Source organism: Cherax quadricarinatus, chromosome 72 (genome assembly GCF_038502225.1).
Source record: "Cherax quadricarinatus isolate ZL_2023a chromosome 72, ASM3850222v1, whole genome shotgun sequence".
Lineage (NCBI taxonomy): Eukaryota > Metazoa > Arthropoda > Malacostraca > Decapoda > Parastacidae > Cherax > Cherax quadricarinatus.
This window is the reverse complement of record NC_091363.1, coordinates 9,021,954-9,046,730: the sequence shown is the minus strand read 5'-3', so window position 1 is coordinate 9,046,730 and position 24,777 is coordinate 9,021,954. Positions and strand designations below refer to the sequence as shown.

The following is a 24,777-nucleotide window of genomic DNA, read 5'->3' as shown; positions in this document are numbered from 1 at the left end:
TTATACAGAGTAGTGGGGCATAATGTGGGACATTGAAGCTGGAGGCAGTGGTGTTGCCATGTCTTAACCCTTTCAGTGGCCATCGTGTAGAACTCTGTCATTGAGGCCAGGGTCCCTAATGTAGTTCTACATCATGAGCTTAGCTTACTCGAAGAAGCTGTGAGCTGGATCTGCACAGTGAGTGTGCACAGTATAAAAAAAAATCCTACCCCATGCTGTGCATGATGGGAAAAGCAATACAGTAGGGTCCCACTTATATGGCAGGTTAGGTTCCAGGCTACCATCGTAAAGTGGAACACCCTTTTTTTTCTCCTCTTATAAATGCTAGATAACAAGTTTACACTAACATATATTAAGTTAGCAATAGAACTAGGCATTAAAAACAATAAAAAAGTAAAATACACATATAGTACACTCATTACTTACCTTAAAATATTTGTAGTCCTAATGTAGGGTGAGAGGTGAGTCAATGAGATAAAACGAATAAACGAGAGAGAAAGAGTGAGAAAATGAGTGAGGACAGAGATGCAGAGTATGTAAATAAACAAACGAACGTGTCTGGTTTTGGTTCATACACGTTTGTATTATACCATAATACAAACACTTTACAGTGTGTACAAGTTGTCTCCACGTTGGTACAGTAGAATAAGTAAAGAGCAACACCCCTATTCTCATGTAACACCATTTTTAGAAGAAATGATGCTCTGAGTGAAGACATACGAAAAGAACAATTTTCTACAGTTACCCCCAGTAATACTATTTTGTAAACATTTTCTTTGGTGTTGAACTATAGAAAACGTTATTCTTTCTGACACTCCGGTAAAACGACTGGAAAAACATCTCATATTCATGTTAATTTATTCTACTGTGGAGTGTATTTATCATGTTTGTACGTTATGTAGCGTGTTTATTATATACATTTTGAAAAAATGTCATAGATGGATTAATGAAAATGTGTATATTAACGTAATATACGACATTTAATGTGCCTTACAGTGATTATTATTGAGTATTATTATTATTACTATTATTATTATGGCATCCTCGAGATATAAGACACACTTACTGATTTTAACCCTTAAATGGTCCAAACAGATCGACGTTCAAATCCGTAGTGCTCCAAAAGTAGATCTACGTTTTTTTTACATATTTTCAAAAATAACAAAAAAAAAAGTAGATAAGTTTTTTTTACACATTTTTAAATGTAAACAAGAAAGAATATCTACATTTTTTTACATACTTTCAAATGTTGAAAAAACGTATATATTCGTTTGGACCATTTAAGGGTTAATGTGTACCTGCATGCCAAGAGAGTGTGTAAGTTTACTTAGGTTCAGGTACACATGAGTATAATTATCATTGTACAGTACGTATATAGAAAATATGAAATAACTTTAAAACACATGAAGTTTTGGAAAGTTTCTAGACATAATGGAGAGATGTGGAGCTCACGGAGAATATAAACAAACCGGGTGAGGCTGGGTGACCGTATAGTGAGTTTTGGTCATAATTTGAAATCTCCATATTAGTGGAACACTGTAAAGCAGGACCCTACTGTACTGACCATGTGTTTGGTTTAAAATATTGACTTTGAGGTGTTTTCTAGGATGGTTTTTTAATGGCTTTATTGGCTGTTTCTTGGTATCATTTGTTAGAATGACACACATACTACTACTGAAATAAACATCATTTTGGTTGTTTTTCAGGACTGGAAGTAGTTTGAAATTGGGATCAGATTAGCAGAAATGTTTGATTTTTGCCTAGTTTCCCGAGGATGGTTAAGGCCTCCCTGATTTTTGCCTAGTTTCCCGAGGATGGTTAAGGCCTCCCTACACCTCTGGTCCTGTTTATGGGTTATTAATAGGCCTAATTTAATTATTAGGATGCTGTAGATCATGACCAATCATTCCTGGTTATATTTTATTATCTGGGAAATGATCTAGTCTTCTGTTTTTGTGTGATTATAAATTCAAAATTGAAGGAAAATGTAATATTGGAGAGGCCCGGGGACATGATTAATGAACAGAGGAAATGTTGCTTTAACGCAAAGAATGTCTATATTGGCATTTTTAAATAAATATTTTCAACTTTTTAAATTGTGTAAAAAATTGGCAAAATTAGTGAGTTCTGTGCACTTTATATTGTAATTTTAATAGTTGAATGGGCAGTTTCTTGTGGCCAATAAATAGAATTTGGTTGAATGGAGCAATAAAATTGACTGAAAATAGGACTCAGAGTTGGCAGTATGGCTATTGTGTAAATTGCGCCCAGACTGCAAACTTTTCACTTGCATAATTCCATAGATAGAAATGTTAAAAGCAGGTGGGGATATAGTTTTGGAGTGGTTGGTGCAATTATTTAATAAATGTATGGGAGAGGGTAAGGTACCTAGGGATTGGCAGAGAGCATGCATAGTTCCTTTGTATAAAGGCAAAGGGGACAAAAGAGAGTGCAAAAATTATAGGGGGATAAGTCTGTTGAGTATACCTGGTAAAGTGTATGGTAGAGTTATTATTGAAAGAATTAAGAGTAAGACGGAGAATAGGATAGCAGATGAACAAGGAGGCTTTAGGAAAGGTAGGGGGTGTGTGGACCAGGTGTTTACAGTGAAACATATAAGTGAACAGTATTTAGATAAGGTTAAAGAGGTCTTTGTGGCATTTATGGATTTGGAAAAGGCATATGACAGGGTGGATAGGGGGGCAATGTGGCAGATGTTGCAAGTGTATGGTGTAGGAGGTAGGTTACTGAAAGCAGTGAAGAGTTTTTACGAGGATAGTGAGGCTCAAGTTAGAGTATGTAGGAAAGAGGGAAATTATTTCCCAGTAAAAGTAGGCCTTAGACAAGGATGTGTGATGTCACCGTGGTTGTTTAATATATTTATAGATGGGGTTGTAAGAGAAGTAAATGCGAGGGTCTTGACAAGAGGCGTGGAGTTAAAAGATAAAGAATCACACACAAAGTGGGAGTTGTCACAGCTGCTCTTTGCTGATGACACTGTGCTCTTGGGAGATTCTGAAGAGAAGTTGCAGAGATTGGTGGATGAATTTGGTAGGGTGTGCAAAAGAAGAAAATTAAAGGTGAATACAGGAAAGAGTAAGGTTATGAGGATAACAAAAAGAGTAGGTGATGAAAGATTGAATATCAGATTGGAGGGACAGAGTATGGAGGAGGTGAATGTATTCAGATATTTGGGAGTGGACGTGTCAGCGGATGGGTCTATGAAAGATGAGGTGAATCATAGAATTGATGAGGGAAAAAGAGTGAGTGGTGCACTTAGGAGTCTGTGGAGACAAAGAACTTTGTCCTTGGAGGCAAAGAGGGGAATGTATGAGAGTATAGTTTTACCAACGCTCTTATATGGGTGTGAAGCATGGGTGATGAATGTTGCAGCGAGGAGAAGGCTGGAGGCAGTGGAGATGTCATGTCTGAGGGCAATGTGTGGTGTGAATATAATGCAGAGAATTCGTAGTTTGGAAGTTAGGAGGAGGTGCGGGATTACCAAAACTGTTGTCCAGAGGGCTGAGGAAGGGTTGTTGAGGTGGTTCGGACATGTAGAGAGAATGGAGCGAAACAGAATGACTTAAAGAATGTATCAGTCTGTAGTGGAAGGAAGGCGGGGTAGGGGTCGGCCTAGGAAAGGTTGGAGAGAGGGGGTAAAGGAGGTTTTGTGTGCGAGGGGCTTGGACTTCCAGCAGGTATGTGTGAGCGTGTTTGATAGGAGTGAATGGAGACAAATGGCTTTTAATACTTGACGTGCTGTTGGAGTGTGAGCAAAGTAACATTTATGAAGGGGTTCAGGGAAACCGGCAGGCCGGACTTGAGTCCTGGAGATGGGAAGTCCAGTGCCTGCACTTCCAAAGAAATTTGGGGATGTTGCTATTCAGGAGGGCCATCTGAACAGTGATATCTGCACACTTCTGGCAAGACAGGTATAGAGTGAATGGTGGTGAATGTTTCTTCTTTTTTTGTGGGGGGGGAGGGAACAGCTGATGGGATAAAAAAAAATAGGAAATTAGAAGGAAATATTCTACACTGTACATACTACTGAAAGGAAATAGTCAGCTGTAGTTTTTCTAGGTGCATTAAAAAATAAATAGAACAGATACATTGCAAAAATATGGCATAGGGAGAATTTGCAATAATGGTGAGACTGAGAGAGGGGCAAGGAGGTACATAGGGGCAGTGAAGACATGATTTAAAATGAAGAAAAAGTGCTCTGATTAATGGGACATATAAAACATCATAGAAGAATACAAGAAAATAGGTATTTTAATGAAGGGATTCAGGGAAACCGGTTATTTTCATATAGTCGGACTTGAGTCCTGGAAATGGGAAGTACAATGCCTGTACTTTAAAGGAGGGGTTTGGGATATTGGCAGTTTGGAGGGATATGTTGTGTATCTTTATACGTATATGCTTCTAAACTGTTGTATTCTGAGCACCTCTGCAAAAGCAGTGATAATGTGTGAGTGTGGTGAAAGTGTTGAATGATGATGAAAGTATTTTCTTTTTGGGGATTTTCTTTCTTTTTTGGGTCACCCTGTCTCGGTGGGAGACGACCAACTTGTTGAAAAAAAAAAAATAATAAAAACAAGAAGTCTGAACTGTAAACTTAAAAGAGTACTAGACAATATTTATTAACAGATTGGCATTTAGTCTGAATAAAATTCAGGAGGAGGTTGTTCGTGCTACAACTTTTGTAAACTTTTTAATTATAGAATTATATGGCAAACCAAACACCCAAGATGGGACACTACAAGAATAGTTTTGGTCCTGTAGTTACAAGTAGATAATTATATCAACATACACAATACATATTCATACACACACTGTATACTCATGCATGCATACATATGTACATATACATGTTTTGCATAGAAATGGTGAGGTAATAGGTATAGTCAAGAAGTGGTTTGATATGTGCTTTCATGTTTAAACAGTGAAAATTATTGTGCATTTTAAGTTTCATATTCATATCTTTAGTTTTTCAGTACATTTTTGACCTCTGTGTGCATACATCACAAGTGAGTGTTCATTATATTAGGTTGAAAAAAGTTGTCATTTTAGGACACTTATCAAAACAAAAGTACTCTAGTATAAAGATGAGAGGTTAATTACTGGAGTGTATATTGCCCTCCCTGCCAGCTTGATGGTCACTAAGGAGTTAATGCATTGCCCCCCTTTAGGAAAGTTTATGTCTGCACGACCTCTAATGCTCGTTTTCTTTTCCCTTTTAGTATGCTCACTAGAAAGCCTGCCATGTCCTCCTAGCATACTTTGTAATATTTTAGAATATCAAAGTAAGTGTAGGTCCAGTTGTTCCATAGTTACTTGGTTACTCAAGTCTGCATGCTTGCTGTTAGCTTTTTTAATTTGTATGATTGTCTTACAACCTATGGAACACTGGTCTTGTAATATTTTTAAAAACATTAATCATTTCTATTTGCATTTTGCATTTGGTATATCCTGTAAAAATGATGTGATTTTTTTTTTTAAAGAAGTGCCTGGGTTTGTATTAGATTTAAAGAGGGTCAAGAACTTAGAAAAAGTCAGCTTCCATTTGGAAATGCGCAAGATAAAAAATTAATGAAGATCTAAAAAAAAATCAAAGCTGCATGTTAAAAAAAAGAGATAACACCACCCTCTTATTATAGGGTTTATGCATTATTTAGTCTGAGCTGTGATACACCTAAACCACTCAGTGTAAAAGAAAGATTACATATCAGCTCAGCTGATTTGATTTCATTGCGTTGAAAATTTTGTTCTGAGAAGAGCCTTAAATGATGTGTGTTAAGTGCAAGTAATTTTGAATTTATTTCCTCAGTACACACTGAGTTCGTTGTCTGAGGTTATTGTATGTTTGTCGTAAGTTCTCAGGTAGCTATAAATTAGTAAAAACCTTGATATTATGGGATTACTTTAATGACCATCATATGTACATGTATTATGAAACCCCATCGTTTTTGGTTGTAAAACTGCAATACAGTATACAATAAAAATATAAAAAAATCATTGGTGATCCACTTAAGTGGTATAAACCTTGGTAATAAATACCGACAAGTTGGTTTAGAAAGACACGTAAGCAAACACTATAACATATTTATTAGAAAACGTTTCGGTCCTGGGACCTTGATCACTTCTAGAAGTGATCAAGGTCCCAGGACCGAAACGTTTTCTAATAAATATGTTATAGTGTTTGCTTATGTGTCTTTCTAAACCATCCACTTAAGTGCCTGCAACAGCTCCACTCACAATACTTAAGAAAATGTATAGCTGGTTGAATTTAACTTTTTTTTTTTTCTGAGGGGGGTGTCTTGTGCATGAGACACTCACTAAATGAGTAGATACTTTATTGGATGGCAATACTGTATGCACATGCAAAATTAAGAAAAATATAAGTTAAAGTACTATAGAGTTGGGCAGCATTACATTATATAAAAAAGATTTTCTGATTTGGCTTCCAGTGTTTTTAAATTCCATGCGTCTTGGGCATTTTCCAGGTGGCATGGTTTAAGAACCTTGTCAATAAACAATTTAAATAAATCTAGTCACTGGTCTGGTTGGTTTGATGGAAGGTGGCAATTTGCACTGCAAACAATGCTCATAAGTCCATGTAAGGACTGAATACTGAACCCTTGGTGTGCTAGTGAAAACATGCTAATTTTATCCAGTTTATTTAGTTCTATTTATAATGGCTTTGCAGTTAATCTTTGCTCAAGATCATAATTTTGCATTTAATCTCTACTGTATGCAAAACTCAGTACTGTACTTGATAAAGTATGCAGTGAACTGAGAAACAACGAGTTCAGTGCCTAATAAGTACAGTAGTATTACTTTATGCATTGATTGTATCTGCATTGTTCTGCCATACTTTTCATGACTTTCCAAATAAGGAAAATAGTAATAATATGATTACAAATAATGATGAGAAAATGAAAGAGAACGAGTATTATCCTGATTAACTGAGTGACTCATATGCCACTTATGCAGACTACACAATGAACAATGATGCAGCAAACAGTGATCTAGCAAACAACCATATTCTGCTTTCTACTCTTCATGATGTATTTGGAAGAGAACTACCACCACCATCATTGTGTTATTTATATGTATATTCTCTGGAAACCCTTATGTGGAAGCTCCAAAAAATTGTTATATCTGGAAAGCTTTAGACCCTGTTATGTTCAAATCATCAGTGCACAACTAATGTATCCCTGTAAATGTACTGATAATCAAGAAAGTTTTCAGTTTACCTTACACAAAGTTCTCTTGATTTAGTGAATTGAACCTGACCTGACCCCTCCTTGGATTGGACATGATTGCCTTCCATTCCCCAGGCCTTGTGTCACCCAGGCTATGGATTAATGATTCTGCTTCAGTGCAGTAACAATAATATTCACAAAGCTGACTTTTTTAAAATATGAAGAGGCCAGACATTTAAAAACTTGTGCATTTTGTATCAACACAGCTTGTCAGCATTTTACTTATGATTTACTTTTTTTTTTTTAATAAGATGATCTGATTATAGAATTGGTTTGAGCTTTGTGCAAAGCTTGCCACATCAACATTTAATCTAGAGTAACTGAGAACAGAGTAAGATTGACAGGAGCAGTGAAGGAGTTCAGTGCTTGGGATGGAATAAGAATATCCCTTGTAAGACATTCGCATGCAAGTATGCCTCACATTAATTGGTATATTCTCGAAAGCATGATGCAATTTTTTAGTTAAATATGAGCATTGGTTTTCCATGAAACACACTGTGCTCTGTACCAATTACACTTCTTGCTCTTCAGAGTTGGTATAGCATCAAGTACATAAACTGAAAAGTTAATATGGCAATGCACAGTTTGTAAGTAAAAATTATTCAAACATATTCAAGTATAGTTTTTTCAATTAATCGTCTTGTAATTATGAAAGGATTCTTAACTATCAAAAACAGACAGGCCCCACCACCGGCTACAGCAGCCTTGCTGTGTGTTTACAATAACAATGAATGATGGTGTCATTTTCTTTCATTGCTCATGAGTTGACACTTATAAATTCACTTTCTATACAGAGCCATTGTTGCTGTGAGCTGACTACACAGACTTTGCTTCAATTTATCTTTTGATAATGCAATTATGCTCAGTGACAAGTTGCACAGTGCTGCTGATGAGTAGTTTTTTTTTTTTTTTTTTTTTAACTTGATGGCCATCCCCGCCATTTTTATTTGTTATTACGTATTGTTTTCATTACATAAATGGGAAGCACTAAACCCATGAGGGTCATATGATGCTTGGGGAAATAGGATGGTAATTAGGTTTGATCTGTAGGAAAGGGAGGGTTGCTCCAATTCCTTGGATCAACAGCCCTTCACCAGCATCAAGACATCTCTTTGAAGGGTGATAAGTAGAGAAATGGTTAATGGCTCATCTCAGTTGTGGCTTATGCTGAGACTGTATACTTTTTCTTCTTAAAATGATGATTTTTTGAAGAATGGGACCCTGCTACTTATGTTTTGTTTTTCATAGATGTAATGTATCATTATTAATGTTTGTCATGCGATGCACTGCATGTGGTTTAGTATGCTCATAGTTGTGGAACTTGACTAAGTGTTTGTGTAGAAAATACACACAAGATTTTGTTAGTATAGAAACTGAAGTTGCAGTGTTTTCCATTATATCTATACTGTACACAGCATTGACATAACACTTGTTCATATTATTTATGTCAGTAGTTTTTTTTTTTTTTGAGTTCTTGCAGTTTATTATACAATTGGTGAAAAATATCTTGTAAAAGGCAGTGTTTTGATATAGGCATAGTAATACAGTGGCTAATTTCAAATTGAAAACTTTATTTGTTTAAATGTGTTTCATATGATGTTTTGAATCAAATAATGTTATCTAGTAAAGTTCTAACATAATTAAATCTAAAATAAACTTGTAATCATAAAAGATGAGTGTATATTAATTATCTGTGATCTTTCTAACATAAGTATTTGAAGGAGTAAAGAAGACTTTGTTGAATGGTTTCTGGAGTTGGCAGGAAATTTTATTCAAATTTTTATTTGATAATTTTAAATAAGTTAGCGAATGTTGCATTTGCAGTACCAGCCGATGGTGTAAAGGGCAAGACGTGGGGACCCAGCACAGCACATCAGAAGGAGCGAGGCCAAATCATTCCTCAACATAGCGACAACCAAAAACGATGGAGTAAGTCTGCGCCCAATCTTGAGAAAACCCTACGGCCCCTCCCATATACTGCCACTATGACGGGGCTCAACCAGATTACAGCTTATGGTCCGGAGATTGGTAAGTTTAGGAAGGGTAATTACAAAAAGACTCGAGCAGATGGCAATAAACAATGCAGTGACTGTCATATTGGATAACTCTTGACAGTTTAGTGAGAACTCTGATCATGCATCGGAACAAAATAGAACACACAAATTAGACATAAATGATTCAATGAATTATATTGTCATATATATTGTTGCATTGATATATGGACTATTGGGAAATACCACAGAAGCAGAAGAAATCTGGAAGAAGGAATGTACAACTTATACCATTCCTCTCTTGTTTCAAGCTGGCAATGGATATTACTACATGCCAGGTACAGTATTAAAAATTGTGATATGTATATCTTACAAGCTTTTCTCTTTTAGTTTGGGCTACAGTAGTTTTATGTTTTCTTTTGACAATACAATATTTGAAATGTAGTGCTTGATGAAGACTGTAAGAAGTGAATTTGACACTGAATTTCTAATGCAATAATAGTTTTTGTAGTGTTCCAGAGAAGCAGAGAAAGGGACCAAGGTATTATAGTTCAATAGCCATATTATGTACATTTATGTCGACTTCATAAGTTCTCCATTTGCATAAACCTATTGCTGTTCTATCCTGGAGAAGCTGCAGTCTCTCCTCACCCTTCACTCCTTCCTGGGTCTCTCTTCACCCTCCCCCTCCTTCCTGGGTCTCTCCTTCCCCTCCTTCCTGGGTCTCTCCTTGGCCTCCCCTCCTTCCTGAGTTTCTCCTTCCTCTCCCCCTCCCTCCTGGGTCTTTCCTTTCCCTCTTCCTCCTTCTTGGGTGTCTCTTCAACCCTCCCTCTCCTTTCTGGATCTTCTCAAGCCTCATTCTCTTCTCTCATCCTCTTGTCACTCTTGTCTCTTATCTTGCTGTCACTCTTTTGATTTGCCCTTCTACTTTCAATTTTGTTACTTGTAGGTTCATTATTGGTTTTGTCATTCTTTTAATGAAAGTTGATATAACTAATTTTATTTAAAATATAATTAAGGAAGAAAAAGATTCAAAACAAAACATTTTAATGATTCAAACTCCTAGTATCTAGCTTCTCCATAAGTATCACTACAGGGTCTAGTTCTAAAAATGGATAGGTCAGAGCTAGATATAGTGATCTGTATTTAATTGCTATAATAAATAAGCACATTAATCAAACCCTCATTCAACACTTGTCAGCAGCTGAAACTACTAATCCTTTTTTCAGTTTGCCAGACTTGAGTGTTGTTGGTGGGAAATACTGTGCAATCACACAAATAGCCCTCCTCTGGCTATTGTGTGATTACATGAATGATGGTGAATGTATTATTTTAAAGTCACCCTGCTTTGGTGGGAGATGGTCAATGTGTTTTAAGAAAGAATCTAATGAATACCACATAGGAACCACATTTACAAATGCCAACAAAAAATTTTCAATACAAATAATATACAGTTCCATTATTTCTTGTGCAGTTTGAAAGGTCATAAGCCAAGAAGTGATAACAGTTCTTTTATAAGTGTTTTTTTTTTTCATTGCAACATGGACACATACCTGGATACATCAGATACGAATGGAAAACTGTCACAATTTGGGGTCACCCTTTTCATTAATGACTCATTTGCACTGATGCCAGTGAATGGATCTGAGAATTGGAGCTATTTTTCTTTGGATTAAGCCTAATTGCCTCCCATTCTTCATGTGCTGTATAGACCTTATGGTTTTAGCACTTGCCCATTTAAAAAAAAAAATTAATTCATGGAGAAGCTCTAAACATGTAATGGTTATATAGCCCCTGGGAAATGGGAGGCACTCAGGTTTGATCCAGGAAAAGAAAGGTTAAATTCAGTTTCTTAAAGCATGAGCTCCTCACTGGCATCAAGGCCAGTGAAGACCTATTTCACTCAAAGCAAAAAGTATGCTTGTGCCCCAACTCATGCTGAGGCAGCCTGGCCTAGAGCCCTGGCTGTGAGGGTAGAGAACTACTAAAAACTGGTCAAGTGTGCAACATGTACATCAAAGGCCTACTATCAGTACATCATCTTTCAACAAACCTGATTATTACTTTCCCAAACACTAAGACCCCCTTGGGTTTTCAGTATTTTATCCATGAATAATAATAATTAAACACACAAGACTTAGGCTACAAATCAACCCTCGCATGAAAGGAACACTAATATCTCGAACTTCAACTCCCTGTAATAATAAGTTTTCATTACTTCTTAGTTATTTTTCATAGACATACAGTATCAAGATTTAAATGTTCCACAATTCTGTAAGTTTTCTGAAATTTTGGAAATCTGTGTGCACCAAGGATATAGCACTTGGAAAGATGATACCCCACAATACTTTTTATTGGAAAATTGCCATCTACAAAGTCAGATAAATGCAAGAATCTCTCTTTAGGAAAATTACACCAGTGTCAAAGAGTCTGAGACTGATCTAAAGAAGCATTGTCAAGTAATCACAAGAAAATCAGTATTACAGTTTGCTGACTAAAATTGGCAAACTCAATCCATTAACCCTTTCGGTGTCAGTCCCATTATATAATGGCTCTGAAGCCAGTGATCCTGTAGTACAACACCATGAGCTCAGCTCACTCACATAAGCTGTGAGCTGTAAATTTGGCCTAGATATGCAGTAAGTGTGCACCATGCAAAAAATCCTGCAGCACGGAGTGCATAATGAAGAAAAAAATTGTGACCATGTTTTTGGTTAAAAACAGTGATTTTGCAGTGTATTTTCATATGATTTTTATGGTTATATTCTTGGTTTCTTGGTCACATTTGATAGACTGGAACATCTATATCAGATATAGAGTTGATTTTGATTGGTTTCAGGAGTGAAAGTAGCTTGAAATTGAGTTCAAAGTAGTGGCAATGTTCAAGTTTTGCCGATATTCCAGAGTATTTGTCCAATACATGTTCAGCTTGCCAGTCTAATGCACTGACATTATTTGTACAATCATTACAATACTGCAGTAGTCTGCATAACTGTAAATCTGATTTTTTGTGTGAATAAAAATTCGAAATGGAAAGTAAACGTAATGCAGGAGGGGCCTGCAGATGTGACTAAAGAACAGAGGAAATGTTTCTTTAGTGCCAGGAATGTCTACATTGTTTATTATGAATTCTGTTTTTAAATTGGCAATTTTTTAATTTTGTGTGAAATTGGCTAAATTGCCATTTTGTGATCACTAAGTAGTTGAAATAAGTAAATGGGTGGTTTCTTGTACTCAGTCAATGCAATAGAAAGAATACTAGCAAAAGAGCTATGAGTTTGGTTGACTGGAACAATGAAATTACCAAAAACAGGTTGTAGAATGGGTGAAATTGCTGATGCATATATATTACTGAGATTGCTAACTTTGCAAGAGCATAATTCCATAAGCTTTCCATCAAATTTCATACTTTTCTTTTAATTACCTTTGGAAAAAGATTCCCTATCATTTCATGGGATAAAATAACTCTTTTTGTTGTTGTTGAAAACTCTTCAACCCTGAGAGCAAGTTTGAGATCAGGTGTCTTGACCCAGAAAAGATTAACCCTTTCACTGGTTGTTACATAGAACTACATCACTTAGGCTAGGCTCTCTGACATAACTCTGCATCACAAGTTCAGCTCACTCGGATAAACTATGAGCGGTAAATTTTTACCTAGATAAGAGAGAATGGGTCTGTTCAGTGAGTGTAAAAGAAAAGAAAATCCTGCTTCACATGGTGCATGATAGGAAACACAAACCTATGACCGTGTGTTTGATTTAAAATAACAAATTAGAGATGTTTTCTCAGATGGTTTTTTGTGGTTTTATTGGCTGTTTTTTGGTATCATTGCTAGAATGGAAAACATACTACTGAAGTAGAGATAATTTTAATTGGTTTCAGGACTGAAAGTAGCTTGAAATTAACCTCAAATTAGCAGATACTGTATATTCAGTTTTTGAGCATTTTCCTGAGAATAGGTAAGGGTTCTCTGCCACTCCCTCTGGTCTGTTTTTCTTGGTTTTTACTGGTTCTGATTCAATTATTGGGACACCCTTAACCATGACCAATTATTCTTAGTTATATTTTGTTATCTGAGAAATAAGGTAAACCTTTTATTTTTTTTATTTTTTTTTTTTTTTGTGCAATGAATTCAAAATGGAGGGCAAGGGTAATACAGGAGAGACCTGATGATGTAATTGATGAACAGATAAAATGTTCCTTTTGCGGCTGGAATGCCTATAGTATTTATTTGGGACTTTTGTTTTTAAATTGTGATTTTTTAGTTTTATGTAAAATTGACCAAATAACTGAATTCTGTGGACTTCATACAGTAGTTATGATAGTTGGACGGGAAGTTTCTTGTGCTCAGTCTATAGAACGCAAGGTATACTAGTGAAATAGCTAAGAATTTCGTCAAATTGAAGAATGAAATTGGCCTAAAATAGACTCAGAGGGTGAAATCTCTAATGCAGAAATTGAACCCACACCACCAATTCCATAGGTTTTCCAACAAATTTCACATTATTGGCGTCATTACCTTCAGAAAAAGATTCTCTACCATTTCAGAGGATTTTTTTTTCTTTTAATTAAAGTTAGCTCTCTTTAAATTTTGGTGTCCCAATAGTGAATGGGTTAAGACACTTCATAATATTTACTATAAGTTATATGGTGAATTAGCATCTGCAGATCAAGATGTGGTAAAGAATTTTTTTTGAACAAACTTACTTTGTGGAAAATTTTAATGCAGCTACAGAGTAAATTTATAATGGTGATACATGTATAAGCAAGTTTATGGTAGATGTACAAAATATTCTCTCTACTCGATTCTAGAGAGAAGGTCACTCTGTTAACCTGTGCAAATGCAGGAGGTATACAACAGAATAACCTGCTTGTAACTGGTAAGAGTAAAAACCAAAGGATTATAAAGTGTGTCAACATAGTCCTTTATTTCTGACACAAAACTAGAAAGGCTGGATCACTGCACAAGAATCCACTGGGTTATGATATCAAGCACATTTTGTGCCTGAAGTCAAGTAGCATTGCAAGCAAACCTTAACTCCTCTAAATCCACAAGATTACTTTACTGCTTCACAAATCTTGCTCTGAGGATACCCTTTTTTTTTTCCAACATGACACCTAACTGTACATATGTGATCCAGTTTATGGGTTATAAAATACTGTAGTTAACAATTTAAAGGTCATCTGTCACAACTGTATCAAATAAGTTTTCAAATTTTAATGAAAGTTATAGTTACGAAACATTGTCCTTTAAGGGGGGGGTTACCTTGATGCTGTTGAAGGGCTCTTGATCCAAGGACTGATTTTGATTATCTCCTATTCCCTAGGCTCTGTAGGACCTGTATGGGTTTCGAACTTTATGAATAATATGAAACTTTTATAGACACAATTTAGCATTAAATATACACTCGTTTACTCTGAAAAATTATAGTGGAAGTATAGAACATGCATGTTGAAAACATGCAGTGCCAAAAATATGTTTTGCTAACAGGGCCTATAATGTTGATGATGGACTAAGTGATAAACATTTTAGAGGGTTGCTGGTACATTCTTAGGAGAACTTGTTGAAAACTGAAAGAAGATTGTGTGAAGTAAGTTCTGACACTACTGAGGACGTGAATGATTTATCTCTAGTAAAGCTATTCCTGCTCATGAAAAATAACTTGATTTCAAGAACATTGATTTTGTTCAAAATAATACTGAAGAAGAAACTGATGTAAATGATGATAGTTCTGAAGTACCAGTTGTTGAAGGTATTAGTGTATCATTAGAAAAGAATCAAATTTTGAAGAAATATAGTATAACTTTTATGCTGAAAAAATCATATTTAGATAAACAAGAAATAGTTCAGGTCTCGGAGTTAAAGGATAATTTTACCAGATTATCATTTTATAAAGCAGCTCTTGCTGCTGTCATCACATAAGAAGGCACCTGTATGACTCCCCAAAGTTGCTGGTGAATATATGTATATTAACCCCTTCAAGGTCCAAGGCCCAAATCTGAAGTGGTGCCCCAGTGTCCAAGAATTTAAAAAAAAAAAAATTGTTATTTTTTCTTATGAAATGGTAGAGAATCTTTTGTGAAGGTAATAAAACAAAAAGTACGAAATTTGATGGAAAATTGACGAAATTATGCTCTCGCGAATTTTGATGTGTCAGCGATATTTATGAATCGGCGATTTTGCCGACTTTGACTCCCATTTTAGGCCAATTACATTATTCCAGTCAACCAAATTCCTAGCTATTTCACTAGTATTACTTCTATTCTATCGATTGAGCACAAGAAATCGCCAAGTCAACTGTTTCAACTACAAATTAAAGTGATCGGAAATTGTTAATTTGGCCAATTTAACACAAAGTTCAAAATATTCCAATTTCAAAATAGGGTCCAGAACTAAACTAACATTTCCTCTGTTCATTAGTTACATTTTGAGGCTTTACAAATAAATTCCATTTTGATTTTTTATTCACATAATGAATTTTTATTCACACCAAAAAATAGAAGATTTACTGTTATGCAATACTGTAATAATTATGTAAATATCATCACCATATTTGTGAATGCATATTAGACCCACCAGCTGGCGTGTATTAGACGTGTGAGGTCGTTTGTTTACTCTTGAATATCGGCAAAAATTTAACATTTCTGCTACTTTGAGCTCAGTTTCAAGCTATTTCCAGTGCTAAAACCAATCAAAATCATCTCTATTTCTGTAATATGTCTTCCATTCTATCAAATGAGACCAAGAAATTGCAAATACAACTATAAAAAACATACGAAAAAACACTGCAAAGTCGCTGTTTTAATCGAAAAATCATGATTTCAGTTTTTTTTCTCTCATTATACACAGTGTGCTGCAGGATCTGTTTTATGTGGTGCACCCATACCACATAGATGTATTCTCTCATATGCAGGCCCAAATGTACCACTCACAGTTTATCAGAGTGAGCTGAGCTCATGACGTAGATCTACAGTTTGGACCCTGAACGTAAAGCCGTAGATCTACGGGACGGACCCTGAAAGGGTTAAATCAGGCGAGGAGCTTGATACTACCTGTATGGTTGGACAGACCAAGATTATTCATAATATAAGATAAGATAAGATTTCGTTCGGATTTTTAACCCCGGAGGGTTAGCCACCCAGGATAACCCAAGAAAGTCAGTGCGTCATCGAGGACTGTCTAACTTATTTCCATTGGGGTCCTTAATCTTGTCCCCCAGGATGCGACCCACACCAGTCAACTAACACCCAGGTACCTATTTGCTGCTAGGTGAACAGGACAACAGGTGTAAGGAAACGTGTCGAAATGTTTCCACCCGCTGGGAATCGAACCCGGGCCCTCCGTGTGTGAAACGGGAGCCACCAGGCCACCGGATGTAACAATATGCACACTGCACCCCAGTATGAGATGGAGCAGTGTCAGACTTGGCAGCAAAACAGTCATTTTAAAATAACCCAAGAAGAATAATTTCCTTTTCTTTGTAACATGCAAGAATTACACATAAATGACCTCATAGAAAAAGGTACCATGTATTACTATTTTATAAAAAAAAACTGAAATATAGTATGTAACTATAAATGTGGCATGAAGATGATATAGGGAGAATTATATGTTAGTAAAAAACTAGCTTGTGTGCATGAAACAAAATCATCAAGTACATTAGAAGTATATGGGATAAAAGTAGAGAAGAAAAACCGTGGTAATTATCCTCGTATACTAACCATCTGGCCTAAGACTGGGCTGTAGGGCTGATAATTCTCTGGAGCCACTAATGGTTAATCAGTAAAGAGCAAGGAAGTCACTGAATAGGTAAAAAATAAAAAAAAAGTCAAAAGCTGTCTAGGACACTTAAAAAATCTTGTCCCAGATTTTATCCTCTTGGGAGCTTTCGGTCTTCAAAATTTGAAGTGAGATATCATAGATAACAGCATTGTATCTGATAAGCTACCTGGAGGTAACATACTTCAAAAAAAAAAAAAACCATAAGACACTCGCAAAATTTTTGAGCTGACAAATAATTTAGTCCAATAAACAAGATAACATGGTAAATTTGATCTTTGCAAAGACTTGAATAACTAACAACATAATTAGTCTAGAGAAAAAAGCTCACTGATCACATTAATTGAAATGCTCGACCTGAGAGAATGTTTAGCAAATTTAACTACAACAACCAGAAAACTGATTAGGACTAAATAAGTAAATAGGTACTGTACCAATTTTATTCAAGGAAACTGTCTTGAGAACTAAACCAAACAAATATATAGAGAACCTGAATGCAGAAACAAACATATTTGGTATAAAATGTCCCACTGAGAAAGTTTAAAAGTTGATTAGAGAACTATTCAGATAAAGAAAGCTACTGATGAACTCTTAAAAAAAAAAAAAACCCAAATTTCACAAAATGGGGAAGAAGGCCTATGCAGAAAAAAAATTGCTGATGTACAGCAGAAACTTAAGACGTTCATACTTTGATAAGAACATAAAAGGAACAAAAAGACATTAAGGAAATTGGGTAATCCAAATTAAAAAAGCTCTTCCAATATTGGCCCCAATTTACCGGAGGTACGTACAGCACATTAATTATGGCAGAGAAATTAACAAAATTCTGAGAGGACAGTAGAATATGAATTAATGTTAGCAACTTAACACCATGAGAGTACCCAAATCATTTTTCTGTAAACTCTGTCCACTCTACAAATGTACAAAATATCTGATATTAGGTTGAATCCCTACAAATTTTGAACAAGAAATTGACAGCATGCTTTTGCACCCTGCACCTTTTTATCAGTATGATAATGTGTCAGTCTGTGTTCCAAAGCCAAGAGTTTGTGGTTGTGGGAGAGGTTGATTCCATGAGGTACTTAGTTATGTTACAGTAAAAACTACACACACAAAAAAAATTGCTCCAAAAACTTTGGTATCCTGGAGTCATGCTAAAGGTTAACTTCGTAATATTGTATTTTAGTCACGGATTTGCGAATGTAGCTCTCATTACTGCCATATCACATGTCAGTCACAGTTGTGGGAACCAGACTTCAGGGTAATGCCATGTTATCGTGTTAGTAACTTTGTACCCAGCTCACAAATAATGGGCGATAGAACAAAAATGAAGCTCACAGCTCTGCAGATTTATGTACATGAACTTGTGCATGGTAAGAATACAGTACAATTACTGTACTCTTTTTTCCTGGTGGAAGGTTAGAGAGTTGTGAACTTGGACCTCGGATGTTGACATTGTTCTTTAATTTTACTTTTGCAACCCGACTCTTCATTGAGTTTACATCAGTAGTATATGTATTTCCTCCTATAACTCTCAATCCAGTATGTTATTTTAATATGCGTAATAGTTACTTACTCTTTGAGATATTTTCCAACTATAGATTATGAAAGATCTATTTAAGCTTTATTCCAGAGAATGTATTCTGAGCATTTTGAGGTAGCCTAAATAACTTTTAAGTTTTGCCAATTCTTAACAAACAGTACCCGTACCTGTATGTGATTTCTGTATATTATCTAGTTCATATCTTACCTGCCTTGAAAGGCAGTGCAAGAACTGATAAATATTCTAAGCAAGTTACTTTAAAGAGAATATTATTGGCATCTCTTGTTTTAAAAGTTCTCATAATCCACTCTGTCATTTTTCCTGGACTTTGCCAACATCACATTATTTTCCAAATTACTGAATGGAAGACTTTGTTTATATTAGATTGTAGTTTTCAGTCTTCTACTGAGGCAATTTGAATGCTTATTTTATCTGTAAAATATAATATGAACCTGTGGTTTTTGTTTTTCCCTCTATCTTCTATGAGGATGAGAAAGAGTAGAGATACTAGGACAGTGCCTTGTGGAACTAAGGAAAATTTATTAACCTATCACAGTTTGTGTGATATTAGAAATGTAATTATGTACCACTCTACTCATTTTATTAATTCTCCCTCCATTTGTCAAATGCCTTTGCATCTGCACTTAGATTTTCTTCTAATGCTTTTGTGATTTTATCTTAGCAGACTACTAATTTTTAGAAAACATCTTCCTGGGTTGACATATCACCCTCTCTAAGCTTATATTATGTGATATTAGTTCTCTTTTGTGAAACAGCTTTGTTGGCAGTTTTTAGGGTCTCTTGTATCTTTTTACAAAGTACACTTGAGCACTAGTGGCATAATGTATTTCTTGATAAATATTGTATAATGTTTTAGGATTCTAACCTCAATATTGAGTGCAGGGCATGCTGTTAGTTTTTTTTTTTTCAGAGTTTGTGTGATTTGTAATAATATCTTATAATATATGAGGCATTTTTATTTCATTCTGTTTTCTTTTGTTCTTTCTCTAGTGTGCCAAGATTGAAGGTAAATTTTCCCTGAAAATGATTACATTCTCGACCTTAATAGCCGGAGCATAGTTTAAGCAGAAAATTCTATGTGACAGCCAGTGGAATTGCATGATTTGCACACAGTTTTGCCAGCAGTCAAGTACGACTCATTTTTTTAAAATGGGCACTCGCTGAGTTTGTGCAGGAAGCAAGTCAAGTTTATGAAAACAAACACTAGGTCTTTTTCTCTCTTGGTAATGATTGGATTCCAAAACCTGAATTCATGGTGCTCTTAATTTTGCACATTTCTTTGTCATTGGTGTATGTACATCCTGAATGAAATTGGCCAGTACTAGAAGAGTTTGTTATACGGATTTTGCACATGAAATACAAAAGGAACATAAAGTCGAAACTTTTTTTTTTTTCACACACCGGCCATCTCCTACCAAGGTAGGGTGACCCAAAAATGAGGAAATACTTTCATCATCATTCATTTAATCACTGTCTTGCCAAAAATGTGTCATCTTAGTTCATATTGCCTTCCAACTGCAACATCTCCACCCCACCCTTCAAAGTCCATCCCTGCCTGCACTTGGAAGGAAAGGTGTAGATGTTGCAGCTTGGAGAGCCATGTGAACTGTGATGTCAGGATACTTCTGACAAGATAGTGTTTGAATGAATGACAGTGAAAACATTAACTTTTTTTTTTGGGGGGGGGGGGGGGGCTCCTACCTCGGTGGGAGACTGCTGGTATGTTAAAAAAAAAAAAAATCTTAAATTTCTTGTTACTTGTTACTTTTGTATTTCTTGGATCTGGTAGGAAAGTTTTAGTTTCTGCTCTATCTCAACCATTTTTGTGTAAGTATTTCTACCTTTTTTTTTTTTTTTTTTTTTTTTTTTTTTCCCAATTTTTATTTATGACTTTTTTTTTTTTTATGATAGTGTACCTTCTTTCTTTTTTTTTAGGCATGTACAATATTTTTCAAACAGATTAGCATATCTTTTTCTTTGTGTCTGAATTTTTTGTAAGGATTACATTTTATACAGACAATACTTATACAGCCTCTCCTCACTTAACGACGTACTCATTTACCGATGCCTCCGACTTGCAATGGGCTCTCTGACCAGTATTTATACCTAAATAATGTATATTTTTTTTTTTTTTCAACAAGTCGGCCGTCTCCCACCGAGACAGGGTGACCCAAAAAAGAAAGAAAATCCCCAAAAAGAAAATACTTTCATCATCATTCAACACTTTCACCACACTCACACATTATCACTGTTTTTGCAGAGGTGCTCAGAATACAACAGTTTAGAAGCATACACATATTTATATGTGTAAATAATGTATATTAGAGCTTATTTCCTCTCTTCTGTTTATTTCAATATACAGTACATTATGCACTGTATAAAGATTTAGAAATATACCAGAAATGTTATAAATGGTGCAAAGGCAACATTAAAACAATATCAAAGATGGTTGACACAAACTCACTACCATTATAGTATGCTCCTCACTTTGTGACGAATTCATTTAACGGCATGGTCTTAGGAACGGATCTTTGTCGTTAAGTGAGGAGAGGCTGTATTCAGCTTTTCAGTGCATTGCTATGGGTTTAGGATATTGTCCTAGGAAATGGTTGATAGTCTGTTTATTTTGTCCCAAGAATTAATCAAATTTATTAAAGAACATCTCAACCTTTTGGGTTGCAAAATGTTACATTAACTCAGAGTATGGTCGGGATAAATTATATCTCGTATAGATATACAGTGGAACCTGTACTTGCAAGTTTAATCCGTTCCGTGATGTTGCTCGCAACCGGATTTGCTTGTTTGCAGAGTCAATTTTTCTCATTTAAATTAATTGAAATGCAATTAATCCATTCCAGTGGAATTCTGTACTTCAATAATTTCACTAATATCATCTATACAGCTTATTTATCTATCACAGTTCATCTAATATGACATAACAAACAATATAAATAACATAGAGACCTGATATATACTCTAGAATGAATAAAATATGTCATTATATGTGTGGCGGCAGTGGCAGCCAACTAGTGTTTGGAGACTGGACAAAATACAGGTACCATCCGACTTACGACCAAATTTGGTTCTGACCAACCGGTTGTAAGTCAAAATGGACGTACAGTGGAACCTCAAAAATCGAACGTATCACATATCGAACGTTTCGAAAATAGGACCATTTTTTCGGACAAACTGTGTCCCTATTATCGAACGCGCCCCTATTTTCGGACCGCCGGGTACGGGACCTGTCTGCCGCCCGCTCTGTCCGCGTCCCCGCGCAGGCGCCGTGAGCAGTCTAGCTTTGTTTATGCTTGAGTGAACACTAACCTGCACTCTCATTCACGCATTTTACGATTATTTCATTGTATTTAGTGCTTGTGGGACTGTGAAATAAGCTGCCATGGGCCCAAAGAAACTTGCTAGTGGTACCCCTGTGGTAAAGAAAGTGAGAAACACCATAGATGTGAAGAAGGAAATAATACAGAAGTATGAGAGTGGTGTGAGACTTGTTGAGCTTGCCAGGATGTATGGGAAAAACAAGTCGACCATCGGTTCTATCCTGTCAAAGAAAGAACAAATCAAGGAAGCTTATGTTGTGAAAGGTGTTAATATAGGGAGTGGATGAGGTGCCTTCTTCAAAGATTAAGGAGATTTGTGCCAAGTGGAATGATGTCCAAATGTTTGTGCAGAAGCACCACCCTGAGCAAGCTGAAACAAGCCATCTTTGCAACAAGTTCAGTGACAGAACCATGTCCCATTTTAGGGGAATGTTAAAGAGGCACCAGAAACAGAGGACTGTGGACATTTATTTTGTGAGACAGGTCCAGTGACTCTCAAGCTGGTCCTAGTGGCATTAAAAGACAGAGAAGGGAAGTAACCCCAGAGACGGCTTTACCTGAAGTCCTCATGGAGGGGGATTCTCCTTCCAAACACTAACCCCAACTCCCTCTTTCCTCCTCCCTATCTTCCAGATGCCATCACCAATCTTCAATAAAGGTAAGTAAAAATTTTATTTTATATGTATTACTATATGTAATTAAAAACTATAGTAGTATTTGTTGTATGTAAAACTGTAATTAATCTCTATAAAATGTATTTTTTGTGTGAATATTTTTGGGTTTCTGGAACGGATTAATTGCATTTCCATTATTTCTTATGGGAAATATTGCTTCAAATTTCAGACTTTTCGAATTTAGAGCTAGCTCCTGGAACAGATTAAGTTCGATTTTTGAGGTTCCACTGTAAGTCGAACCTTTGAAAATTGCCGACATACTGGGTAGGGCATAATGTCAAACCTTTCCTATATAAACTACCTACATAGTACGTACTGTAATGTAAGGTACAATCATTATTTCATTCTTTTTACCATAATTTACTTCTATTGTTATATTTTAATTATTTATGTACTGTATATAATGTATACATGGTAGTGAACTGTATTGTAAATTTTACATCACATTCAGTATCATATGTTACTGTTATCTTTATCTATTGTTGACACAGTGGAATGGGAGAATACCACTGGTAGTGTCATCCTGCCAGAATGTAGTACCTATACCCTAAGCAAAGAGAAACAACTCTGGAACATGTGTAATATGTATCCGGCTGGCTGGGTGGTTGGCGTGTCCACTCATTACTTACCTTAAAATATCTGTAGTCTTAATGTAGAGTGAGAGGTGAGTAAACAAGATTAAATGAATAAACGAGAGAGAATGAGAGTGTAGAAGGTTCGCGGGTTTTGTAAACAAACGTTGTTGTTGTTACCAGCCCGGACACGAATGGTTTCTGTTCACTCTGTCAAGCCGACCAGAAAAAATCTCTTATTTGTTAATTTATATGTTTATATGTTATGTAGCATGTTTATTATATAATTTTGAAAAAAAAATCATAGATGGATGAAGCAAAATGTCTATATTAACGTTTTATACACATTTAATGTGCAGATAGATAAGTAGACAGAAAGACACACACAGGTAGACATAAAGACAGACACACAAGTAGACAGAAAGACACACACAGGTAGACATAAAGACAGGTAGACATGAAGACAGACACACAGGTAGACAGAAAGACAGACGCACAAGTAGACAGAAAGATACACAGGTAGACAGAAAGAAAGACACACAGGTAGACAGACAGACACACACACAGAGATATGGACAGACACAGATATACAGGCAGACAGATACAGACAGGTGTATGTGCAACAATGAAAACAAATAGAGAGTTTGAGAGTAAGAGCCTTTCTTGCCACAATCTCCAGTGCAAGATTCAGACTTCATCTTAGGAGCCATGGTGAAATTTACTGTCCAGTTAATACAGTATGATGCTGCTGTTAGGGCAGGGTTACTCAAACTGATGCTGCCTGCATGACGCATTGCCGCTGCGAGTATTGTCGAATATTGTGCAGCGGTGCGCATCAGCCGGCCCAGCCCAGCTGCCAGATGCACTGTCGTAAGTCAAGTGGACGTATGTCCAGTAGGTCGTAAGTCGGATGGTAGGTGTACTCCTTGAATATTTCGCTATCATCAACTCTATGGCTTATTTATCTAACACAGTTCAACTAATATGACATAACAAACAATATAAATAACATAGAAACCTGATATATACTCTAGAATAAATAAAATGTCATTATATGTGTGGCGGCGGCGGCCGACAAGAGTTTGTCTGGAGACAGGACAAAATACTCCTTGAATATTTCGTTATCAACTCTACGGCTTATTTATCTATCACAGTTTATCTAATATGAAATAATAAACAATATAAATAACAAAAGGGACAAAAGAGATTGTAAAAATTATAGAGGAATAAGTTTACTGAGCATACCAGGAAAAGTGTACGGTAGGGTTATTATTGAAAGAATTAGAGGTAAGACAGAATGTAAGATTGCGGATGAGCAAGGAGGTTTTAGAGTGGGTAGGGGATGTGTAGATCAAGTATTTACATTGAAACATGTATGTGAACAGTATTTAGATAAAGGTAGGGAAGTTTTTATTGCATTAATGGATTTAGAAAAGGCATATGATAGAGTGGATAGGGGAGCAATGTGGCAGATGTTGCAAGTATATGGAATAGGTGGTAAGTTACTAAATGCTGTAAAGAGTTTTTATGAGGATAGTGAGGCTCAGGTTAGGGTGTGTAGAAGAGAGGGAGACTACTTCCCGGTAAAAGTAGGTC

At 35.9% G+C, this 24,777-nt stretch overlaps 1 protein-coding gene across 6 annotated transcripts in view; it reads left to right on the top strand.

The window, feature by feature from the left end:
* Positions 1–24,777, top strand: part of LOC128701424 (mitogen-activated protein kinase kinase kinase 10-like) — a 306,174-nt gene that overhangs the window by 243,875 nt on the left and 37,522 nt on the right. For 3 of the 6 annotated variants that reach the window (XM_070100387.1, XM_070100384.1, XM_070100385.1), the window contains 2 exons: positions 9,090–9,293; positions 9,568–9,594. In XM_070100387.1, the coding sequence (XP_069956488.1) occupies positions 9,090–9,293; positions 9,568–9,594 (231 nt within the window). The remainder of the gene's footprint in view (positions 1–9,089; positions 9,294–9,567; positions 9,595–24,777) is intronic. The other 3 variants (XM_070100389.1, XM_070100388.1, XM_070100386.1) reach the window with 2 other exon arrangements.